At 50.3% G+C, this 21102-nt stretch overlaps 2 protein-coding genes across 2 annotated transcripts; both read left to right on the forward strand.

The window, feature by feature from the left end:
- Nucleotides 1-2927: 2927 nt before the first annotated feature.
- Nucleotides 2928-4954, forward strand: LOC112298882 (C-C motif chemokine 3-like 1). The gene is made up of 3 exons (XM_045190031.3): nt 2928-3253; nt 3923-4037; nt 4455-4954. Exons 1-3 carry the CDS (start codon nt 3007-3009, stop codon nt 4543-4545), a joined length of 453 nt encoding a protein of 150 aa, XP_045045966.2. The 5' UTR covers nt 2928-3006; the 3' UTR covers nt 4546-4954.
- A 13720-nt stretch (nt 4955-18674) lies between these two features.
- Nucleotides 18675-20709, forward strand: LOC112298827 (C-C motif chemokine 3). The gene is made up of 3 exons (XM_024553947.3): nt 18675-19000; nt 19659-19773; nt 20214-20709. The coding sequence occupies exons 1-3, from the start codon at nt 18934-18936 to the stop codon at nt 20314-20316; spliced, it is 285 nt and encodes a 94-aa protein (XP_024409715.1). The 5' UTR covers nt 18675-18933; the 3' UTR covers nt 20317-20709.
- The last annotated feature ends 393 nt before the right edge of the window (nt 20710-21102 follow it).

Raw genomic sequence — 21102 nt, forward strand, 5'->3', positions numbered from 1 at the left:
GGATACCAACGAAGCCCCTCCGTGCCGACAGGTCCACCGTGCTGACTGCTGGCTACTTTCTGCCACCGCTGCCTGAGAGATCTTGGGTGGTCCCCAAAGATGAAGACCTTGACTCCGTGGCCTTTCTGACCCTTTTCTTCCTGTTAGCATGTCAGCTCCATGGTAGGACTTAGACATAAGGCATCCTGTTAATGAAATCAGTGATTTGTTCATCCAGGTACCAAGTATTTACTGTGGGTCAGACACTATGGTTATCTTTGGAGATACACTGTTAATGATGCTCACGGTGAAACATAAAACCGACCAATTCTATCTGTGTGGCCCTGGGCAAATCACTTCCCCCGGGCACATCGGTGTAGCACCCAGGACATTCCTAAGGCCCTTCACGAGCCCTTCAACCACCGTGGGGCTCCCTCTCGTTGCATACATACAGGGCAAGCACATGCTTTGCATACAAGTATGTTATCCTCCTAGTCAAGTAAAAACTCACCAGACACAGGGTGATTTCCTGGGTTTAGGATTGAGATGGAAAGCCTTACATGTACAATTACTAAGACGAAATTTTATACCCAGTAAGTCGCCTTTATTAAACCCCCCAATAATAAGACATGGTGTGAACTTGGTGTAAAGTCAACAGCACATGGTCTACATGTTTTGAAGAGAAAATTAGATCAGTAATGCGTTATAACAGCGTGTGGTAAGTGCTGTAATCAGGGAGGTAGGTAATAAGGTCTCTAATCAGAAAGCGGCTGACTCAGCAGTTTCCATTTCCTTCTCCTTGCCCTCCCCCACTCAGAGAACCTGAATCACCAGCGGGAAGTCGGTGAGATAACGGGGTTCAGGGTGCCAGCTGAGAACTGGGCAGAGGAGGTGCGGCGAGGGGGCGGCGTTGCCTGGGTTCTAGAGTTTCCGACGAAACAAGTGACAGACCGCATTTTTGGAACTGACAGTAGTAAGGGAAGACTCCTGGATGCGAAAGCCTCCGTGGAACCGGCTGTTGCCCCCGATCTTGCCTTTGCTTCGCCTCCCTCAAAACCAGCGTCGGCCATTGTAGGGGTGGGATAGAAACACAGCCCGTGTGCTTTCAGAGGCAGGAACTCGGAAGACACACGAAGGACAGAATTGCGAAGGCGTGGTCACACTTCGCTCAGGTCTTGTTTCCTCCATTGTTCTAGCCCCTTTCGGGGGGGATCAAAGCCGTATGGTCCGGCCCCAGTTTAGCTTCATCACCCACATTTGCTCCGCCACCCACAACGGCGCTCTCTCTGTCTTCTGAGCTGGCAGTTTCCACCTGTGCCTCTGCATCAGCGGGACTGCCACTACCACCCCATCTCCATGTGTCCAAATCCTGTGTAGCTTTCCAGACCCAGCCAGAGTTCCATCCCTTCTGTGAGGGCTTCTTCCACCCTCCCGGGGGATGGCAGTGCTTTCTCTTCCTGGTGTTCTGGGCTTTCGTTTATTTTTCTCCTGGGAATCTGAGCACTTTCTGCTAAGTGCTGGGGTTGCCTGGTTACATAGGCTACCAGCTCCTCCTGGACCACGGGAGTCTGGAGGACAAAGACCATTACCTAGAACTAAATCTATTCCTCATTATAAAATGTGATTTATGCTTATTAAGTAACAATAAATAAGAAAGAATGGAGGAGGAAAAACACATACAGACCTGACTGAGAATGTAGGCCCTTTCACACCACTGAAATTATGACTTAAAAAGAATAAGAAAAAATTTAACTGCTTTAAATTTGACATCATTTACGTAAGTATCTACAGGTTCCTTAAAATAGTTCAGAGAAATGGAAATCAAGGCTTTCTTTTAGCAAAAGCCATTGGACAAAAACTTTGGAGTATTTCTCAAAAATGTCTTTCAAATTAAACAGCTGGCAACCACCTCCTTTCCAATCAGGGTTGTTGCAGCTGTTTTAACAAAACGTGTTTGCAAACGTGGGAGCTGATGAGGGAGGCACTACAGTCTCACTTCAAAAAAAAAAAAAAAAATCGAGAGAACTCCAGAGAAAGAGAAAAACAAGAAGATGATTCACCCAGAGATCTTGCCCACGTACGTAAGTACTGTTGCCGCATCAGGGCCTTGAGCTCATTCCTCTCCAATGCTCCCTCTGTCTTCTATGCCCAGCGTTTATACATGTAGACTGTACGTATGCATATATGTAGCCACAGTGTTTGTCACATGGGTGCATATATTCGTACAACTCTTCCTGTTGTACGATTTGTACAATTTTTCATCTTACTTTTCTACAACGGATATTATATTTACTCTACTGCACCTCATTCAGTTTAAGGGTTTAATAATAAACAAGTGGGTAAATCATAACTTATTTATCATTCCTGATAGAGGAAAAGAGGGTTCCTTATTTTAGAGGCTGGGTCAGCAATATCTTTATGTTTGACGTTGCTTCTCTATTTGGGTTTGTTCCTTTTGGACTCTTTCCATGAATTGTGTCCTTTAGGGTTTCAGGTATAAATATTTTTAGGCTCCTGACATATTAACACCCACGCCCAATGTGTCTCTATGATCCTGAACTTGTGTTTAACCCAGTGACCCTAGTCATTCAGTGACCGTTAGATGAACAGACAAATGGCAGAAACATGACCTCATGCTTCCTACTCCTCTAGCGGGGATTTCTTAATTCAGCGTTTTGCAACCAAGGGAGGCTGGGCCCCCCTCCGCAGCATCATCCCCTCTGCCCCATCCGCAGGGTTAGAGCCGCTGAGGAAGCACAGAAGTTTCAGCCCTGTCTGAAGGACGGAGCTGGAGAGGTCATACCTACATCAGTTTCCATGGAATAAGGGACCAGCTAAGAATAGCCCTGAGTCTAGAAACACTTCTCTCCTCCTGCTCTCGGGGGAAACCATTTCCTCATGTGAAACCAGAACGAGTCATGAGTTGTGGGCTCCCACTTGTAGCTCAGAGAGGCTATTCTTGGGTATCCTGAGCCCCTGTGGTCACCCAGGACCACGTCGTGCAATACTCAGCCTGATAGCACCCCGATGCTTAAAAATTTCCCACCTCACCCCCGGATTCCATTTCCCCATCCGCCAGGGGCCTATAAAGAGCAGGGGAGATGCCTCCGTCCTGCAAAGGGACGCAGCAGGCAGCAAGCGCCCACTCCTGTCTCTGCTCTCGCAACGCCCGCGCCCACACGCCACCTGTGCGGCATCATGAAGGTCTGCGCGGCTGCGCTGGCCGTCCTTCTCTGCACCGCGGCCCTCTGCAGCCAGGTCTCCTCGGTACCACGTGAGTCCGCGGTGTCTCTGCGGGTGGCCCGGCTCTCTGGCCACAGCCAGACCACAGCCATCTTTTCTTGTGGTCTTGAGAGCCCCCGAGGGAAAATAGAGAACTTCTTAAAGGGTTATAAACCCTCTTTGCTTTTTTCTGCAAGGCTTGTATTTTCATCTTACAAAAGGGTGTTAGGTAGCTTGGTCCCCGAGCCAGGTGGGGTAGGGGAGTCACAGTTCCATTTTACAGATGGCAAAATAGGGGCCTACGGAAATAAGTTTGCCAGGGTATAAGCCCAGTGGTATCGTTCTTCCACTAAGTCATCCTAGGTCCCCCGAGAGCTCTGTCCCTTGGAGGTCTTAGGAGGTATGTACGAGGCTTCTCTTTTGCTGGGGTACCGCTCCTTGAAGGGAGATTAGCAAACAGTCTGCTTGGGTGTTTGTATCACAGAGAGAAAAACAGCACCCAGAATGGAGGCTCAAAGAGAAACAAGGACACAGAGAGAAACAAGGACCGGGACAGGGAAAGTTTTGGCAAAAAACGCCCAACGCCCCCTAGTGACTTGTCTCCCAGCCCACACCCTGAGCAAGGCTGTGCTGTTCTTCCTCACCCCCTCAGGGATCAGACCTCAGATGTCCCCTTTCTCCTGCACTGTGACTCAGGCTCCTTCTGTCTCTTCCTCTCCAGTTGGTGCTGACACTCCAACCGCCTGCTGCTTCTCCTACACCTCCCGGCAGGTTCCGCGTAAGTTCATAGTCAACTATTTTGAGACCAGCAGCCAGTGCTCCAATCCCGGCGTCATGTAAGTGCCAGCTTTTCCTGCCCAGCCCTGGGGAGATGGGGAGGGTGTGGAGTGGGGGCAGTGCCCAAGGGCACAGGCAAGCCAGGGGCGCCATCCTGGGAAGGTCCCATCCTCCAGGAGGTCCTCTCAGCTATGCAGGACCCAGGTCTCCCAGGTGTGACCTGACCTGGCCAGGGGCTTGCCAAGTCAGGGTGGGGGTTCGTGCAGCCCAGAGGGAAGGGAGGGGAAGAAGGAGGTGGCAGCAACAGGGTCCTGGGAGGGGCTCCCTGAGTCAGCGAGAGCAGTCCCTGGTCTGAGATCGGCAGAGGGTCCCTGAGAGAGTGAGCAGGGCAGAGCCTGGGGTGCAGGGGCCTCAGCAGGGCCCCAGGCGCCCCTGCTGGGTTGCTCTCTGTATAACCCTTCCCCTCCTCTCCACAGCTTCCTAACCAAAAGAGGCCGGGAGGTCTGTGCCCACCCCAGGGAGGCCTGGGTCCAGGAATATGTCACCGACCTGGAGCTGAATCCCTGAGTGGCCTGGAAGCTTTGAGGAACCCAGTGACCTTGGTGGATCAATGGGAAGCAGGGGTCCGAGCCTCGGAAACAGCCCTGTCACCACCACAGCTACCTCTCCTGTGGGCTGGTTGTGGCAAACACCCACACTCTGGGACACTTCATAACTTAAATTTCAACTTATTTATACTATTTAATTTTTGTAATATATTTTTTCAATGTCACACTGTGTTTGGGACTATTTGCTCCAAGAGATCTCAGGACACCTGTCACCACCCTCCCTTCCCCCTTCACTTGCGCTATGATTGGCAAATTTGAGTGACGGTCATCAGTTTGTTCTGGGCAGAGGTGGCGCCAAAGCCACCAGATGGGCCTGTATGTGCGAAATGTTTCTGTCCAGTGCTGTGTTCAGCCTGGAGAAATAATAAAGATGCTCTTTTAAAAAAGAAACCAGTGTTGAGTTTGGTTTTGTTTATTTGGCAAATTAGAACCCCTGGTTGAAAGGGGTAATAGCAAAGGGCAGGAAGATACGAAACGGAGCGAAAACAGGAGAGATAGAAGGGGGGCCACCACGGAGATGAGCTGCTGTGTGCTGGGGCCACACTTCCGGAGCACCGAAACTATGCATGTTTCACACATCAAATCCTAATATACGGCTCTCGGAGAATTCACCAATGAATGGACACCATTAAGAAGGGCGTTCGTAGTGCATCTTTAGATAAATCAAGCTTTTTAAATAATTACTAACATCTTTGAGACTTAGTCTACGCCAGGTGCTTTTTATGCAATGCCTATGTGATCCTCACAAGGAGACAGGGTAGCTTAGGGACGATTAATATCCTCATTTGACAGAAGAGTAAACTGGGGCTGGGACTCAGAGAGGTTAAGCAACCTGGCCAAGGTCACTCAGAGAAAGGTACCATTGATTCCCACACCAGACTTTGGCATCACTACAGGCTTTCTTCTTAGCCAGCAGCCAAGTGATTTCCCCAAATCCCACCCACCTGCAGTCAAATCACAAGCTGTGACTGTTTAACCCGCTCACATCAGAATTTTTAGATGTGGACCTGAAAAGCGGTCTCTCTCTCAAGCTTATCAGGTTTTCCTCACGCAGGTCAACAGCTGAGAGCCCCTGACACAGTGTAACAGGGTTCACCGCCCTCCAAAGGCGATGCTTATCTGCGTGTGGTGCTGTTACCCACTTCCCGTGAACCCTGCCCCACAAAACACGGGGCCAAGGTTGACGGGAAAGACAGCCAGCCTGTGCGTGGAGCAGGATTCTGTTTATGGGTTTACTGAGGGTGCTGAGCTCTTTAGTAGACGGATTGCAGGAGTTACAGTTATAACTATAAGAAATATACACTGAATGAGGGTCCTTTTTGCGAAAGAAGGAGAAATTCAAAAGACTGGTGGGAAACTCAAACGTGTTCATTTTTATAAGCCACGATTATCTCATTTTGTTTTCTCTCTCTCTCTCTCTCTCTTTCACACACACACACACACACACACACACACACACACAGAGCCCCCTCCCAGGCAACACTTGGGCAGTCAACGGCCATTTTTGGCTGAGGTTTCTTTGGCAATGCAACCCCCTTCTAATACAGTAGGATTCTCATCTCTTTGCTTCTGATCCATTCTACGGGCTAAACAACCAGAAGCAGAGAGCTCCTCCAGGCATCTATCTTGCATTTTAACTGGGGTTGGGGATGTGTGCTTCCCAGCACGGGGCTCAGTGCCACAGTCACCCCTAATGCTTTGAGAGACTCCAACCTTCACCTTGGCCCCTACAGAGGTGGGGCAACGTGCAGAAGTGATACACATTTGATGCCCAGCACCAATATGCATGCCCCTTTACAAGGACCTGGCTGTCCAGTTTAAGTAAGACAAATATTTCATGGAGGGGGAGGGGAATTGAGGGCCATAGTTGGACGCCAGCTTTCTCTCCTGTGAAGTCTCCCATCTGGCTGCCTCTGCTCATGCTGCCTTCAGCTTGGAGCAGAAACGTCTGCATTTACAGCCCCTCCAGACTCCATATTCCTGGCGATAGTCAACAGGTTGGAAAGTCATCTCTTAGCAAAGCTGATTCTTTTTTCCTTTCCTGATTTCAGGTGAGCGCATGCAAAGGAGCCTAAATTCTTTCTAAAAGGACTTTACTGATAGATGCAAGACATAGCTCTTATATTCCAATGTTCAGCATCTTACCTATCAAATTCTTTAATGCTGCAGCCTTTGTATTTGGCACAGGACCTCAGCACCAACCAGGCGACGGACCACAGCAGCGTTGCCACCAAAGAGCGGTTCCCCAAGGCGGAGCCCAGAGCAAAGCACAGGCAACACCTGGGAGCTCCTGGGAAATGCAAATGCCTGGAGCCCTTCCCTCCTCTGGAAGGTGGGGCACAGCCATCTGCGTTTTAACCAACCTCCAGTGATTCCCAGGCACAATGAAGTTTAAAAACCACTCTCATTTCACAAGCTGTTTGCCAAATTCCCTGCTCCGTTTTCAGTAAAGCCAGTCCTACCCTTCAGTCCGGAGCCGTTACTTTCAACAGACCCAGTATCTCCTCCACACAGGAGATATTTCTCAGGATCCTGGTAGTTTCAAGGACGAAAACAAACAAGCAAACAAGCTTAATTCCGAGAAGCTCAAATAAATAAGCCTTGTGCTCCAAGATGGAAGGGCCTGAGGGCGGCCCGGCTCCAGGCCAGGTCCACAGATGCTGTCGTTCTCCTTCGGATCCCCTCTCTGTGGGGGAGTCCGGAGGCCTTACCGTGTTACACGGACCCTTGTCTTCACCGACCCCCACCCCCACCCCGAGAACAGAGAGGCTGGGTCTTCACTGAAAAAAAAAATCACTAGGTTCTTTTGGATTTGACTGACTTAAGGTCGGAATTCCAATTTCTACCAATTCTTAACCAATCCCTGTGGCCATGGAGGATGATTTGCTTAAGCGAATCAAGGCGCATTCCTGGAGTGCGGGTTGGGAGAATTTCACATAAACTTGAAGTCTGAGGATTAGGAGGAAGAGTGACTTCTCAAAGAACGATGGGTTTCTGGCATCAGGAAGGATGTAGGATAGATGCTGGCCAGAAAAAAAATCTGTTTCATTATGTGTTTTCCTGTGGATTTTCTCCCTTGATGTGTGAAGGCCACTCACACTTTGTATGTGATGGGCGTTTTGTCTCCTTTGCCCCCTGGATTAGAAACTCTTAGTCTTCCACCTTCTGTCATTATTTTTACAGAAATGCCGGCTTGTGTATTTCCTGTTGTCCTGTAAAGGACTCTTGCCCAAATCTAAAGGCTAAAAGAGAAAATACACCCTTTGTAGTGCCAAAGGAACCACCAGAAAATGAAACTGCGTGTCGGCTCCAGGACACACCAGTTAGGGTGGCGCTGGCCCTGCTGCGGTCACCACCCACCCTGCTCCACAGAAGCAGAAGACCAGGGACGTGGCGGGGGGGGTGGCGATAAAAGAACTCGCAGAATAATGAGTCATCGCTACTGAGCTCACCCACACTCAGGAAGAGAGGAGACTCCTTTCATATGAGGTGGTCAGAGGGGTAGATGACCCTTAGTCTCCTTCTTTCCTGGGACCCACGTCCGCAAAGAGATATTATATGCAACTGACCACATGGCCTGGGTGGCTCGTGATGAAAACAAGCCAGTTTGTAATGGAAAGAGGCTCCCAGACACAGGGAACAGATCCACAGCTGGCAGCAGGGAGGGTGGGGGATGGGTGGAAAAGGTGAAGGGAGTATGGGGGGAAAAATCACAGACACAGACAATGGTATGGTGGTAACCAGAGGGAAAAGGGTGTTTGGGAGGTAGATGGGGGTAGAGGGGGGACAAATGGACATGAAAGGAAACTTGGGGTGGCCAACACACAATACAATATACAGAATTGTATACCAGAAACCTATGTGATCTCATTAACCAGGGTCACCCCAATAAAAATAAATAAATAATTACAAATAATTCTAAAAAAGTACCATATCAGCAACACCTAAAAACATAAAAATAAATGAGCAAATAAACAAAAATGAAGGACGCCAGTCTGCACCTTGGGTTTGTTAAAACTTCTCCGTGCAGCATAAGCACTTCCCACATCACTGCACTGTTCGGACAGGCTCCCTAACAGCCAACCAAGCGAAGGTGCCACGGGGTCCTCCGCCATCTCCATATTGTACATGAGTTCAGTTGCGTCCGGTTTTAAACTGCTCTCCATGCGCCGGGGAACAAATATTCTTATGCATAAACCTTTTTTCCAGAGTTGAAGTTATTCACATAGGAAATAGGTTCCTAAACATGGGTGACCTTGGCCGACATCTGAGACCGTCTGAAGGTTGCTATGCACGTTCGCATCCACATCTCACGCGTCTCCGTGCCCTTTTCTCTGGGTGTATCGGGGCCCTTGACCGTCTCTCCTGCAGGAGCAGGCACCGGGGCGGCCGGCTGCCCGCACCCATGACTCCCGAAGCCCAGGCTTCGAGAACGCAGCTCTGCCCCTGGATGTGGTTTCAGTGGGGCTGCTCAGAACTCACGGCGTCATTGCACTTGGCACATCTCTGCAGTCTGAAGAGCTGTGGAATGACAGGGAAGTTTCTGCGCCGCCGGGGAAACTCTGACTAGAGAGCGTTAGTGCGAAGAAACCAGCTAAGTGTCGTCCCGGGGTGACATCAACACCTCCCCCACTCTCACTGTGGAAACCACTTCCCCAGGAACGGCCCCAGGCGAGCGAGTACTTGGAACTGTTCTTGCAAATACCCTGAGCCCTGTGGTTACCCCAGACCCCTCTTGCATGTAGGAGTCAACAAGCACCATTGTACTTAAACACTTCCTTTCTCATCACCCCCAGTTTCCATCTCCCCGGGGTCCAGGGCTTATGACCTGTTAAGAGTAGAGGACATGGCTTGGACCCCAGAAGGAGGCTGGCATCAGTGAGCCTCGGGCCATCACTGTCCCCCTCGCAACGGCCATTTGTTTCCTCCTTGGCTAAGTGTCCTCCTGCTGCCATTTGCCCCCCCCCCCCCATTTTCTGGCTTGGGTCAGACCATGTCACCAAAGTCCCATCGATAAAGGCACCCACGTGAAATCAAGAACTTCCCAAGGGGGGTTCGAAATTCCCTGGGCTATGTGTTCAGGGGGGTTACTTTCCAGAGGAGTTTTAGCTTTCTGTTCTATATACCTGGCAGGCAGGGTGGGGGCTTGTCTTATTTGGGGAATGGTTAAATGGAGCGGCTTCACCAAGAGGCAGAATCCAGTGTCACGGGCTTTGCAGTGATCAGCTGAGTAATAAACTCACCTCAGTCCCACTCTATAGGTGATTCACAAAGACAGCCTCTTGCTGGAAAAATCTCTTCCTAGGCCAGATTAAGTTTTCCAACTAGAACTGGAACAAGAGGCAGACTATTTGGTCATCTGCATTCCCCTGCAGAGAGAGACAGAGACCAAAGCTAAGACTAGACCAAAAATAAAACATAGAGGAGGTGACGCAAAGCTGCAACATAAAAACAGCCTGAATCTACCTCCTCCTGGGGACGCACCGGATCTACAGCTCCATGAGGAACATCGTCCTCTGGCGGGGGGGGGCGGGAAACAAAACCCTGAAAATTAGCTGAGCAGCTGCCACACAGGTGCAAGTGAGAGAAGGGAAAAAAAAAAAAAAAGCCTCTCCTAACAGCCTTGTTAGGGGCGACTGAGACAAGGTTCCATAATCCATAACCTCATGGGAAATCACAACCCCAGGGCTTCTCCCTGGGGAGTGAAGGCCGGGTGCCCCACGTCTGTCACCCAGCTTTTAAGACGTGCACCCGAGAGACAAGCTCCTCAAACACCCGGCTTTGACGACCAATGCACTGTGCCCACCGGTCCCAAAGGCTCAGCGCAGAAGCAGCCTTCTGAAAAGCTCCCAGATCTGACAGCCAACAGATTCTCCCGCTGGCCTGAGAGCCTTGGCCTGCGGTGCTGGCCTGCAGGGACACTCCGGGGGGGACAGGGTTCCTGGTGGGAGCTGTTGTCCCCATTTCCCAAGTCTCACTAACGCTGGCAGGCACCGTTTTTTTCTTTTTTCTTTCTTTTTTTAAACTCAACTTGTTTTTTCTCTGCAGGTACCATCTTTGCCCTCCAACAGGCAGGGCCGTCTTTGCACTCTCCCACCGGCACGTGCCACAGCACCTCCCAGAGGGGTGCTTTAACACTCGTCCAGGGCCCTGGTTTTTGCGGCTGCCACCCAGAGGCTGTCCCCTGAACACCTGGCCCTAGTGGCCGGGGGAGGGGGAGCTTGAGTTCCTGAGTCCCATAGGGTGGTAACAATCAGAGAAACTAACAAGGGACTCCACTCCCAGGCTTATTAAGAAATAAACCATTCTTAATATTTTTATTTTATCAGTATATGCGATTCTATAGAATCATCAACAGTGATTACATGGGTTTTTTTGTGATGAAGTCAGGATCTCTGGTTGGAAAAAAATGATGAGGGGACAAAGTTTAGGAAGATCTGAAAAGGGGAAATGACAATATACCTGTGTCCACATATTCCTGAAAGTCAAAAATAAACCATTATTTTATAAAACAATGATTACTTTATAGAATATTACATATCTAGTGTATAATGTATATGTACTAGGTAGATATATTCTTTTTTAGGTAAATATATTCTTGATACATAGTCACGCACTTAAGTTTATTTTTCTCATAAATCAAGCTTCCTTAAGAAGTATGCATTGCCCTTTAAATCCTGGCAATTTCACCAGGGCTAAGTACCATCACTAGTGCCAACTGACAGACGAGAAAATGTCAGCTCAGAGAGTTAGAACAACTTGCCCGCTGTCAGGCAGCTAATACATAACACAACTAAGATGCAAACCTGGCCGGTTGTTTCTCGGAGTGTCATCTACAAGAGCAACTTACAGATGCTCTGAGAAACATCTCGGAGCAAATGGGACGCTGGTTTAAAATGCTCACGGTAGAATGTCTTGGGTTTGGATCTGGGGATCTAGATTTTTACCAACCCCCCATGTGATTTACATGCAGACAGAAGACCAAAACGCACAGAATTAATCAGTAGGGATTTACCACTCTTTCCTTAATACGGGGTATATGGTGATATTTTTGACAAGCCCTACTTTGTTTTGCTTTAAACTATTTTTTTAGTATCAAAAAGTGGAATTTTGGTAGTAAGCGTTTTTGAAAGGCAAGACACAGTTTCCAGCAAATTTTCTAATTTACACACTCTTCAATCTAGCTACGTTATTTGTTAGGAATTTCAAGAAACTATCTAAAGATACAAAAGTATAGGCACATCAGTGTTCTTTGCAGCCCTGCTTGTAAAAGCAATGAAAGAGAACCACATTCATGGAAAGAGGAATCATTTGAAACATAGTATAGCCACATAATTATGAAACCACTGAACAGGATGAAGTACATACAGATGATACTAATGTGAAACAATGTATATAACATGTACATTCCATACGTGTATTGTTAATCACACCCATATCTATATTATAACATTTGTTAGCCTGGGCACTTTAAGAAGACACCCTCTTGGAGCACCCAGCCCTGCACCAGGGGCAAGACTTACAGGTGAAGGGCAGACTGGCCTTCAGCACCCTTTGTCCACACAGCCAGGGACCTCTATGGACATCAGCCCTGAGACTGTCCCACCAGCTCCCGCTGTTAGAGCCCCTCCAAGCAAGGATCTCCTATTGGTAGCATGAGCCCATTTTGAGAGGCAAAGGGATACTGTTAGTAATTATGCTGCCACAGCCGACACAAACTGCGTTTTCCCTAGAAAAGGCGGGATATGATTCCCCAGTCTATGTGCAGTATCATTGGGAAGAAGTATCATTGGGAAGAAGGTTGAAGTCCAGCTGCCGTCCACGGGGTCATTTGACCAACAGGAAACTCACTCCATGTGGTGGAATCCAACAAATCAACAAGTTCACGCATAGGTAGAAAAACGAAAACAAAAACAAAAAACAAAAGCAAAGGGACTCTCCAGCCTAGTGCGTCCCACCTCTGTGGAAGAGGGCCCATCACTTGTCCTCCCCTGGAAGCCCAGTGAAGGGGTCTCACGAGGGTAATGTAAAAACTGGAAGTGTCCACAAGCAGAAGGGACTCACTTTACAGCTGGATGCCACAGGACGCAGGATGAATTGAAGGGGAATCAGAAACTCAGAAAGCAGAATGGTTTGTGATGATACTTAAGCTCCCTGGGTCAAACTTTGGGGCCAGTGCTACTTCTTGAGGTTTTGGTTATGTGAGCTAATGAGTTCCCTTTAGTGTTTAAGCCACACTGAGTCAGCTTTTCTGATCCTCTAACTCAAACCACCCCTAACCAATACAGACCGCAACGCTGCAAGTAGCAGACCCCCGAAGTGGAATTGGCTGGGGCAGGAGCTGAGGTCTAAGTTGGTGAGAACCCACACCTCTAGCTAGAACAACAGCTGCTTACCCCTGTGGGGTGTTAAAATTCTTTTTTTTTTAAATTTTATTTATTTTTAGAGAAAGAGGGAGGGAGAAAGAGAGGGAGAGAAACATCAATGTGTGATTGCCTCTTGCATACCCCCTACTGGGGACCTGGCCTTCAACCCAGGCATGTGCCCCAACTGGGAATCAAACTGGAGACTCTTTGGTTCACCGGCCCATGCTCAATCTACCGAGCTACACCAGCCCGGCCTGTTAAAATTCTTACCAAGGCCAGCTGCCTACCTCGGTTGCATCAAAAAGGAAAATTCTCAATGTTGGAGACTGGTTACTTCTTGGCATAAATCAGTAAAGCCCATTAAGGAGATTAGCTCACTTTGAAATTGGTGCTTCTGATAGCAGAGAAGGAGAAAAAAACTGTTTGCTTATCAGAGGCCCTTTCTCCTTGCTGCCTGTAAACCCTGCTGATTGAGAATCCCTGTCCTGGAAGAGCAAAATTGTGCACCCCAAACTAAATGTTAGTATGAGCAGAAAAGGGAAGATGGGAGACGAGGACGGACAAAAATAGTGGGGTCCATAAACAGCCCTATCCTTCCCCTCCTCAGACCCCTCTTTTAAATATTTATCTTGGGAAGAAAACGAACAGTCCCCATTCTTCGCAAAGGCACAGCTGGGACGCTGTCGGAGGCAGGGAGCTCCTCGTGCTGACCTCCCTGCTGTATCACTGTTTCATCAGCAGAGGGCAGTGTGGAGCTAGAAATCAGAGAACTGGGGGAGGGGTGTGGCCAGGGGAAGGCCCGGCCAGAGCTCCGGGGCTGAGCTTTCCTAATCGCTGTTCCAGAAGTGACCCTGGCTGAGATTTGGGAATTCTAATTAACCATGCAGTGGGATTGGCCAAACACAGACCAGAAGCCTTGAAAAATCGAAAGGGAGTTGTGTTGCCTCTGAAACTCCCAGGTTGGTCCAAAACAGCCTGCGACTGCACCCCAACAGGGGTTCTCGGACCGCTGTGCATTAGATAGCGGCACCGCGGGAGTTTCTAAGTTACTGGTGCCCGGGCCCCACCCAAGTCCAATCGAATGGCAGCTTTGCAGTGAGGTCCCGGTACCGCGATTTTTTAAACGCTCCCCAAGTTGATTCTAACGTGATGTCCATCTCCGACAGGAAATATACTTTATAAGAGATATTCACGTCCAGCAGGGTTCCCAGATAAAATACAGGATTCCTAGTTAAATTCGAGTTTCAGACACAACAAATCATTTTTGCACAAGTGTGTCCCACATATTGCATGGGTCACGCTTATTTAAAAACGATTCGTGCTGTATTTTTATTTGCTGGCTCTGGCTACTCTAGTCCCCCAGCCTCATCTCAGGTGTAACTATGAAGACCATTCCAGGAGAATGCAGAGAGCAGAACAACTGAGAAGGTGACCCAGGCTTCCAGTCCCCCGCAGGTAGGCGGTCCTTGCCAGGCTGAGTTAGCTGGGCTGTCACAGCCGGCACCCTCTCTGCAAACCCTCAGCAAACGGCCATCATCAGGGAAAGCTTCACTTGTGGAAATGAACTTGTGTACACAAACACACATCGCAGAGTACATCGCCTTGGTGTTTGTTTAGGTAGAAAAGCTCCCTAGACTGTGTCAATTACGGTTAGTTATAACATGTCAGTTTCAACATTCCAGGAAAGACTCCACGGAAACGTTCGATGTCGCTATACTCACTCTTCAGCCCTTTCTCCTATTTTCTGCCCCTTTTCCTGTTTCCCTGCTCTTTCCCTGGTATTGCTTCTCAACCTGTGGTTTTGATCAGTTGGGAAGAAAAAATCAGTAGGGGTCATCAGAAGGAAAATGCTGGTTACTGTATATATAAGCACCTTCAATATTTTGAAACGCTGTGCTGGGCAGAACCATCCAACGTGCATCTGGTGTTTAATCTACTGGATACAACTTCTTCTGAGACAGAACTAACGATGCTGGTTGATTCACCTCCTGAGTGTGAGGAGGAGTAAAGAGGGGGGTGTGGTGGAGATGCCGTGAGATGTCAGAGGAAACAGTTAGTTGGTCCATCACACAATCCCACAATGGAAATAACAGGATACGTAAACTAAAACTGAAGGAGGGCCCCAGAGCATGGCGGGGCTGGGGGTGTGACCCCCAGAAGAGATGCCGTCCTGGGTCCCAGGGTCATTGCCTGGCTTTGGTGCCTGCTCCCTGATCTACCCAGAGAGGTTACACCTTCCTTGCAGCTTCCGGGCCATGCAGGCGTTCAGCTCCAGGTCTGTGACGTGCTCCTGGACCCAGGCCTCCCTGGGCTTGGCACAGACCTGCTGTCCTCTTTTGGTTAGGAAGCTGTGGAGAGGAGAAGGGTTACACAGGGAGCGACCCAGCAGGGACTCCCTGGATCCCCCTTCCCCCCAACCCCAGGCCTCTCCATCCTTCTCTGCCCCAGACACCTCAGCACTCACTCAGTAAAATTCCCCTTAACCTTAGGGTCCACCAACCTTCCCTGTGTGTCACGTGGGGTTCCCCTCACAAAGCCTGTGCCTCCTCCCCTGTCTCCGCTTCGCCCAGGGGCAGGTCCTCCAGGACTGAAGAAGGGTCCTGAGTCGTGTCCAGAAGGAAGGGCAAGCCGGCTGCCCCTCAACGGGCGGGAAGAAGTGGACGCGGACAGCACTGCCCGGGTCTGGGGAGGCGGGGACGAAGGCAGCCAGGAGGAAGTTGGCATTCCGCCTTCTCCTTGACACTTTTATTTCTGTATCTCTCTTTCTCTTGTGTTTCCCCTTCTCTGGTTTAGCTTTGGGTCTCTATGTCTCTGCCAGGAATTTAGTTTTCTGAACCAAGTGCTGCTTTGTTCATCTCTCACCGGGAGCTTCCGTCTGGAATTCATGCAGAGAGCCAAGGCCCCAGCTGAACACAGAGCCTACCTCTTGTCCAAGCCCCAGATGGACCTCCATTTTCCCACCCGTAAAACGGGGTTTACGCCCACTCTGTCTCCCAGAGCAGAATAGAATTGCTAAAACCCCCCTCAGAAGGAAAAGTCTTCTCAGGAAATCACCACTGAAATCCCTCTGAAGTTCTCTACTTAGAGGGCCTCAGGCACGAGACTTTGGCCTTGTGATTCCCATCATGGCCAGAGAGTGGGGAGCAGCAGGCAAAAGAAAGAAAGGAGGGCAGACCCGCACGAGGCACAGCAGGTCTGAGGAGCCGGACAGCGAGGGCAGCCACCGTGAGCTCCCTGACACTGGGCAGCAGAGTGTGGGCTCCAGTGGAGGCCGAGTAGAGCGGGCACTTGGGGACCTGTCCCCACTGGGGTCTGAGCCATGTCTTCTCTTCATCGTCAGCGTTGAGGGCGGAATTTTTCGTCCCGGTGATGGCTGTCCTGCCATGAGCCAGGCGAGCTCTGGGTCACCACACGGCCCCGGCTACTTGCAGGAACGGTTGAGTGGATCACCTGATAAGGGCATGGTTTCCATGGTGAGAGGCAGAGAGACTCCAGTGTGACCCTGACCCCAGGCCAGCTGGTGCCTTCACACAAAGGCGGGTCTGCAGCTCAAGCAGTCCTCCCGAAGAGCTGGACCTCTGACCTCCACCCCAGCTGTTCCAATGGCACAGAGGTGACAGTGCCTCGGAGTCTGGAGAAGCACCACCCAAGCTAAAAGCTAAAACCACACTCTGTCGGCGGCTGCAGCATCGGAGGGCTATAGAAGGGGCAGGAGCGAGCCAGAGCTGGCCTTCCAGGCTCCTTCACCAGCCGTGCGCTGCAGCTCACGGGCAGGCAGAGCAGTATAAGTGCCTGACAATTAGCTTGTCTGATTGTAACGTAAGTGCCTGACATTAAGCTTTTTGATCGCTGAGGTGTCCGGGTCAGAGAGCTCCATCTTGAATACACATATTGCCAGCTACACAGCTAGACAAAGGCCGGGGCTGCCCCGCCTGTGAATTTCGCCTTTTGGAAAGTCCTGGGCGCGACACCGCGCAACAACTCCCCCCAGGCCATCGCCAGCTTCCAACTCCTCACGGGCTAGAGCTGCCCACACACAGGCAGGGACATGGACTGGACATTCGCTGCTGCCCCCGCAACGGTTGGCTAGTCCTGGCTCAGCTTTGCCTGCACTCTGCTGCCCGCCCACCATCGTCCCCCTTTCCAGGGCTGCCCTCACTCACGAGTGTTCTCTGCACCACCAGGTTCTCCCGGCGCTCATCCTTTCTTCCTTTCAGAGATGTGTCCCAATGCTCTGGGACGTCTAAACCCTGTCACTTAAGTCCTATGGCTTGAGATCTCCTAAGTAAAAGCAAAGACCTTTACAGAAGGTTTCAAAATGCCCTAGGCTATTTCCCAAGGAGTTTTATCCATCCTAGTCTCTGGATCTGAAAGGCAGAGGAGGGCTAGGACCCATTTTCACTTGGGAAATTGCGGCCCAACTCAGTCGTGAGCAAGATGCAAAGGCCAGGTCCAGATAGTTCCTAGGACGAGCCAAAAGGCAGATTCCCCTCAGTTCTCTCAAGGAGTTCCTTCCTCCCTTTGGATAATTTACAGCTCCGTCTGTAGACCGAGGACGTTCCCCAAACGGGAGGGCGCAAGAGTCAACTCTTCCTATAGTTACACTCCCTGAAAAGAGAGAAAGACCGGGGCAGAGATTCAAAACGAAAACTGAAGGCAAAGAGGAAAGGCTTCGCTTCCTCGGTTCCCTGCGTGCCTTACTCTGCAGCTCTGAGCACTGACCTCCCCGTCCACGTTTTGCTGGCTCCCCTCAGAGGGCGGAAGAAGTGGGCTTGGCTTTCCTCGGCCTCTGGATTGCCACTTCCTCGGGGTTAAGGCAGACGCCCCACTACTTTGCTGGCTTCTCTCCAGATCCCTCCCAAATTTGTTGATGGTCACAGTGACACTAACAGTCAGTGTCCCCACCTTTGTGTGATATCAGCACCTGTCCGCCGTCCTGGAGAGAAGCAGGGCTTGCGGAGGAGACAGCCCATGCGACGTGGGGTGGGGAGCACAGCGGCAGAGGGAGGAGGCTTTATTGCTGTTTGCTTTTCCTCTTCCCAGGAGTTTTGAAATGAGATTACAGATGAAATTTTGCATCGTGCCTATTAATATTCAATATCAAAAATCAAGTATTTTCATGTCACTCCATCGGTTTAAGCGGCTGGCTAACGGTCCATCGGTGGGTTTACTTTATCACGCCAAGAAGGTAGAGTACGTGGCTTGCTGTCAATTATTCAATAATGGACAAGCTGCATCAGACCTCACTGTCCCTGATATGTCCCACGTGTGTGAAGTCATCGCCATGGGATAGACTAGGAGGAGTAGAGTTTCCAGTTCAATGTCCAGTGGACATTCGTAAGACTGCTGGCCACCCCCGGTGCTACACCCAGACCTCACTGCAGGTCTGTGGTGAGTATTTGATGAACAGACCAGTGACTGGAAGGCTCATCCTCACTCTGACCATTCTCGTACCGCTGTGCTCCTCCGTTCTGTATCTTCCACCCACCGTGTGGCGTATGCTGCTTGAGACCCAGTGGCACTGTCCCACAGGCCACACTTAGGTGGCTGGGGCACTTGTGGGGGTCCATCAGAGGACTCTGCTCCACGGGGAAAGGCTGTGACCCCTCCCTTCGGAGAGACAGCTGTCATGTGAAGAGGAAACAGCTAAGCATGATTCCTGGGCGATGCCAATTCCTCCTGGTCACCCATCTGGAGCAACAACTTCCTCATAAGCATCCCAGTCAAATCAGCAACCGAACCATTCTTGTGCCTGCCCCAAACCTCCGTCATCACCACGGGCAACCCTGGCTTGTACAAGTCACACGACACCACTGTATGGAAACGTCTTGCTCATGGGGACCTCCAAGTTCTATGTTCCCACGGCCCAGGGCTGCCTATAAAAGGGCGGAAAATAGTGCCGATCCCAGAAGGAGGCCAGCAGGCGTGGGTTCCGAAGCCACATCCCAGTTCTGCCCACACTCCTCTGCCTGGCCACCGTCATGAAGGTCCTCGGGGCGACCGTCCTTGTCCTCCTCTGCACCGGGGCCCTCTGCTCCTATCAAGAAGGTGAGTTTGCTGTCCACTTGCCTTAACAACAGCTGCTCCCCACACTGTGGCCGGAGGTCAGACCACATCTTCCGAGAGCTCTGGCCTGAGAACCCCCATGGGAAATCAGAGAACCGCGAACAGGGTTTCAAACTAACACTGCTGTTTTCTTCTAGAGGGTTCACCCGAGTCTGTGGATCTGGGCTGCAGGGTGGGGGTTGAGAGAGGTTTTAGAATACATTTTGGATGAGATCATTGAAGTTTAATTTATTGGGTTATTAGCATGAGGTAGCATTGAGGTCGACTTAGATGCTGTTGGGGCTGGTTAAATTTTAGAATCGCCTTAGCTATTCCCAAGAGTTGTAAGGACTGTCCCTACTTTTGCCTAGCTATCTTATGATTTCATGGATTACAAAAGGAATTTTCCCGACAGAAATTTAGGAAAAGGGAGTAGACTGGTCTGGTTCCCTGGAGAGTAAGATAGAGGCCGAAATGAAGAGACAAAACCGAAGACAAGACTAAGGAAATTAATGAGAAACAAACCAAATAGCCAAAGTATTTCCAGTGGCCTTGCCCCCCGAAGCCTCATCGCTGAGCTGTGCCGTCTCTCTCCTTCCTCCTCATCCTCTCGGGTTTGCCTGTGCACCTGAGCGACCCCCACTGCCCTTGTCCCCCACAGAAAAGATTTACATCGTGTCCACCTGCTGCGTGTCCTACACGGCCCGGCAGATCCCCCGCAAACTTGTGGTCAGCTATTTTAAGACCAGCAGCCAGTGCTCCGACCCTGCCGTTATGTAAGTGTCTGTCCCCTTGTCCATCCCTGGGATGACACAGGAGTCTAAATGGGGAGCCGTTCACAACCACCCCAGCGGTGGATAAGGAGCCACCCTGGGAAAGCCTGGTCCTCTGGGGGTCTCCTGTGCATGCAGGACAAAGAAAGAGACCACTGGGGCGGTTTCCTGGTGTAAAATGGGAACTGTGGGGGGTGGGGGTGGGGCCAGCAACTGTGTGCCCAGAGGTAGAGGGAAGAGAGGAGAGGAAGAGGTGGTGGAAAGGAGGTGACCTTAGGTTATCTCCATAAACTACTTAGAGGTCCCTGAGGTTTGGGGAAGGATTCCTTGACAAGGTGGCCTGGGCCTGACCTGCCCACAGGGATGAAGATGAAGATGAAGGAGCCACAGGTGGTCAAGCCTGTCCTTACTCATCCTCTGTAACATTTCCTCCTTTCCTACAGCTTTCTCACCAAAAAGGGCCTGCATATCTGTGCCAACCCCAAAGATGCCTGGGTTCGGGACTACATCAGCAACATGGAGGAGGTCCCTCAAGTGGTCCAGTGACTCAGTGTGGCCGTGGGCAGCAGGGACTCGAACTAGGGAAAGGTCCCTGCCACCCCAGAAGTTCCTTGTCCTGTGAGTCCTCCCCCACCACTAACCACATTCTGAAACCTTTCTTTACCTTAGTAAGGTATTTAAATATTGTAAATCGTTTTACTTGCTTGGTGCTTTCTCTGAGAAATCATATGACACCGTCTCACCCCCAAACCCTTCCCCGGCCAATCAGACAGCGGTTGACCCATGTCCAGGACGATGGCAGACGACTGTGCTCTGCCTCTGGGTGGACATGGGACCGAACCCTTCAACAGATGCTTACCAAGTTTGTGTGAGTCCTTTCTTCTGTTAAAATTGCCAGAATAATAAAGATTCTTTTTGTTTTCGTAAGTAAATATCGGACTTCTGGCTATTGTTCATTTTGTTTTGTTTCCCCTGATAAACCAGCTTCATTGGCTGGAAGGAGTGAGAGGGAATGATTAGGGGCATCCGAGTGGGAAGGGAAGGCCAGGGAAAGGGGGTGAGTGGCATTCCAACCACACCAGGCTTTCTGCCAGGGACACACTGCTCACAGGCTGGAAAAGAAGCAAAGCATTAAAAACAAATGCAAATTTATCTGCGCCAGGGAAACCCACCACTTAGGCAAACACCAAAGCAAGGCATTCTGTCATGTATGTTTATGCATTTTCATAAATTCAGCTTTCTTAAGGACGAAGGCTGCCCTGGCCAGTGTGGCTCAGTTAGTTGGAGCATCATCCCCAAAACCAAAGGTCGCCAGTTTGATTCCTGGTCAGG

The sequence above is a fragment of the Desmodus rotundus genome, chromosome 9 (assembly GCF_022682495.2).
Source record: "Desmodus rotundus isolate HL8 chromosome 9, HLdesRot8A.1, whole genome shotgun sequence".
Taxonomy (NCBI): domain Eukaryota; kingdom Metazoa; phylum Chordata; class Mammalia; order Chiroptera; family Phyllostomidae; genus Desmodus; species Desmodus rotundus.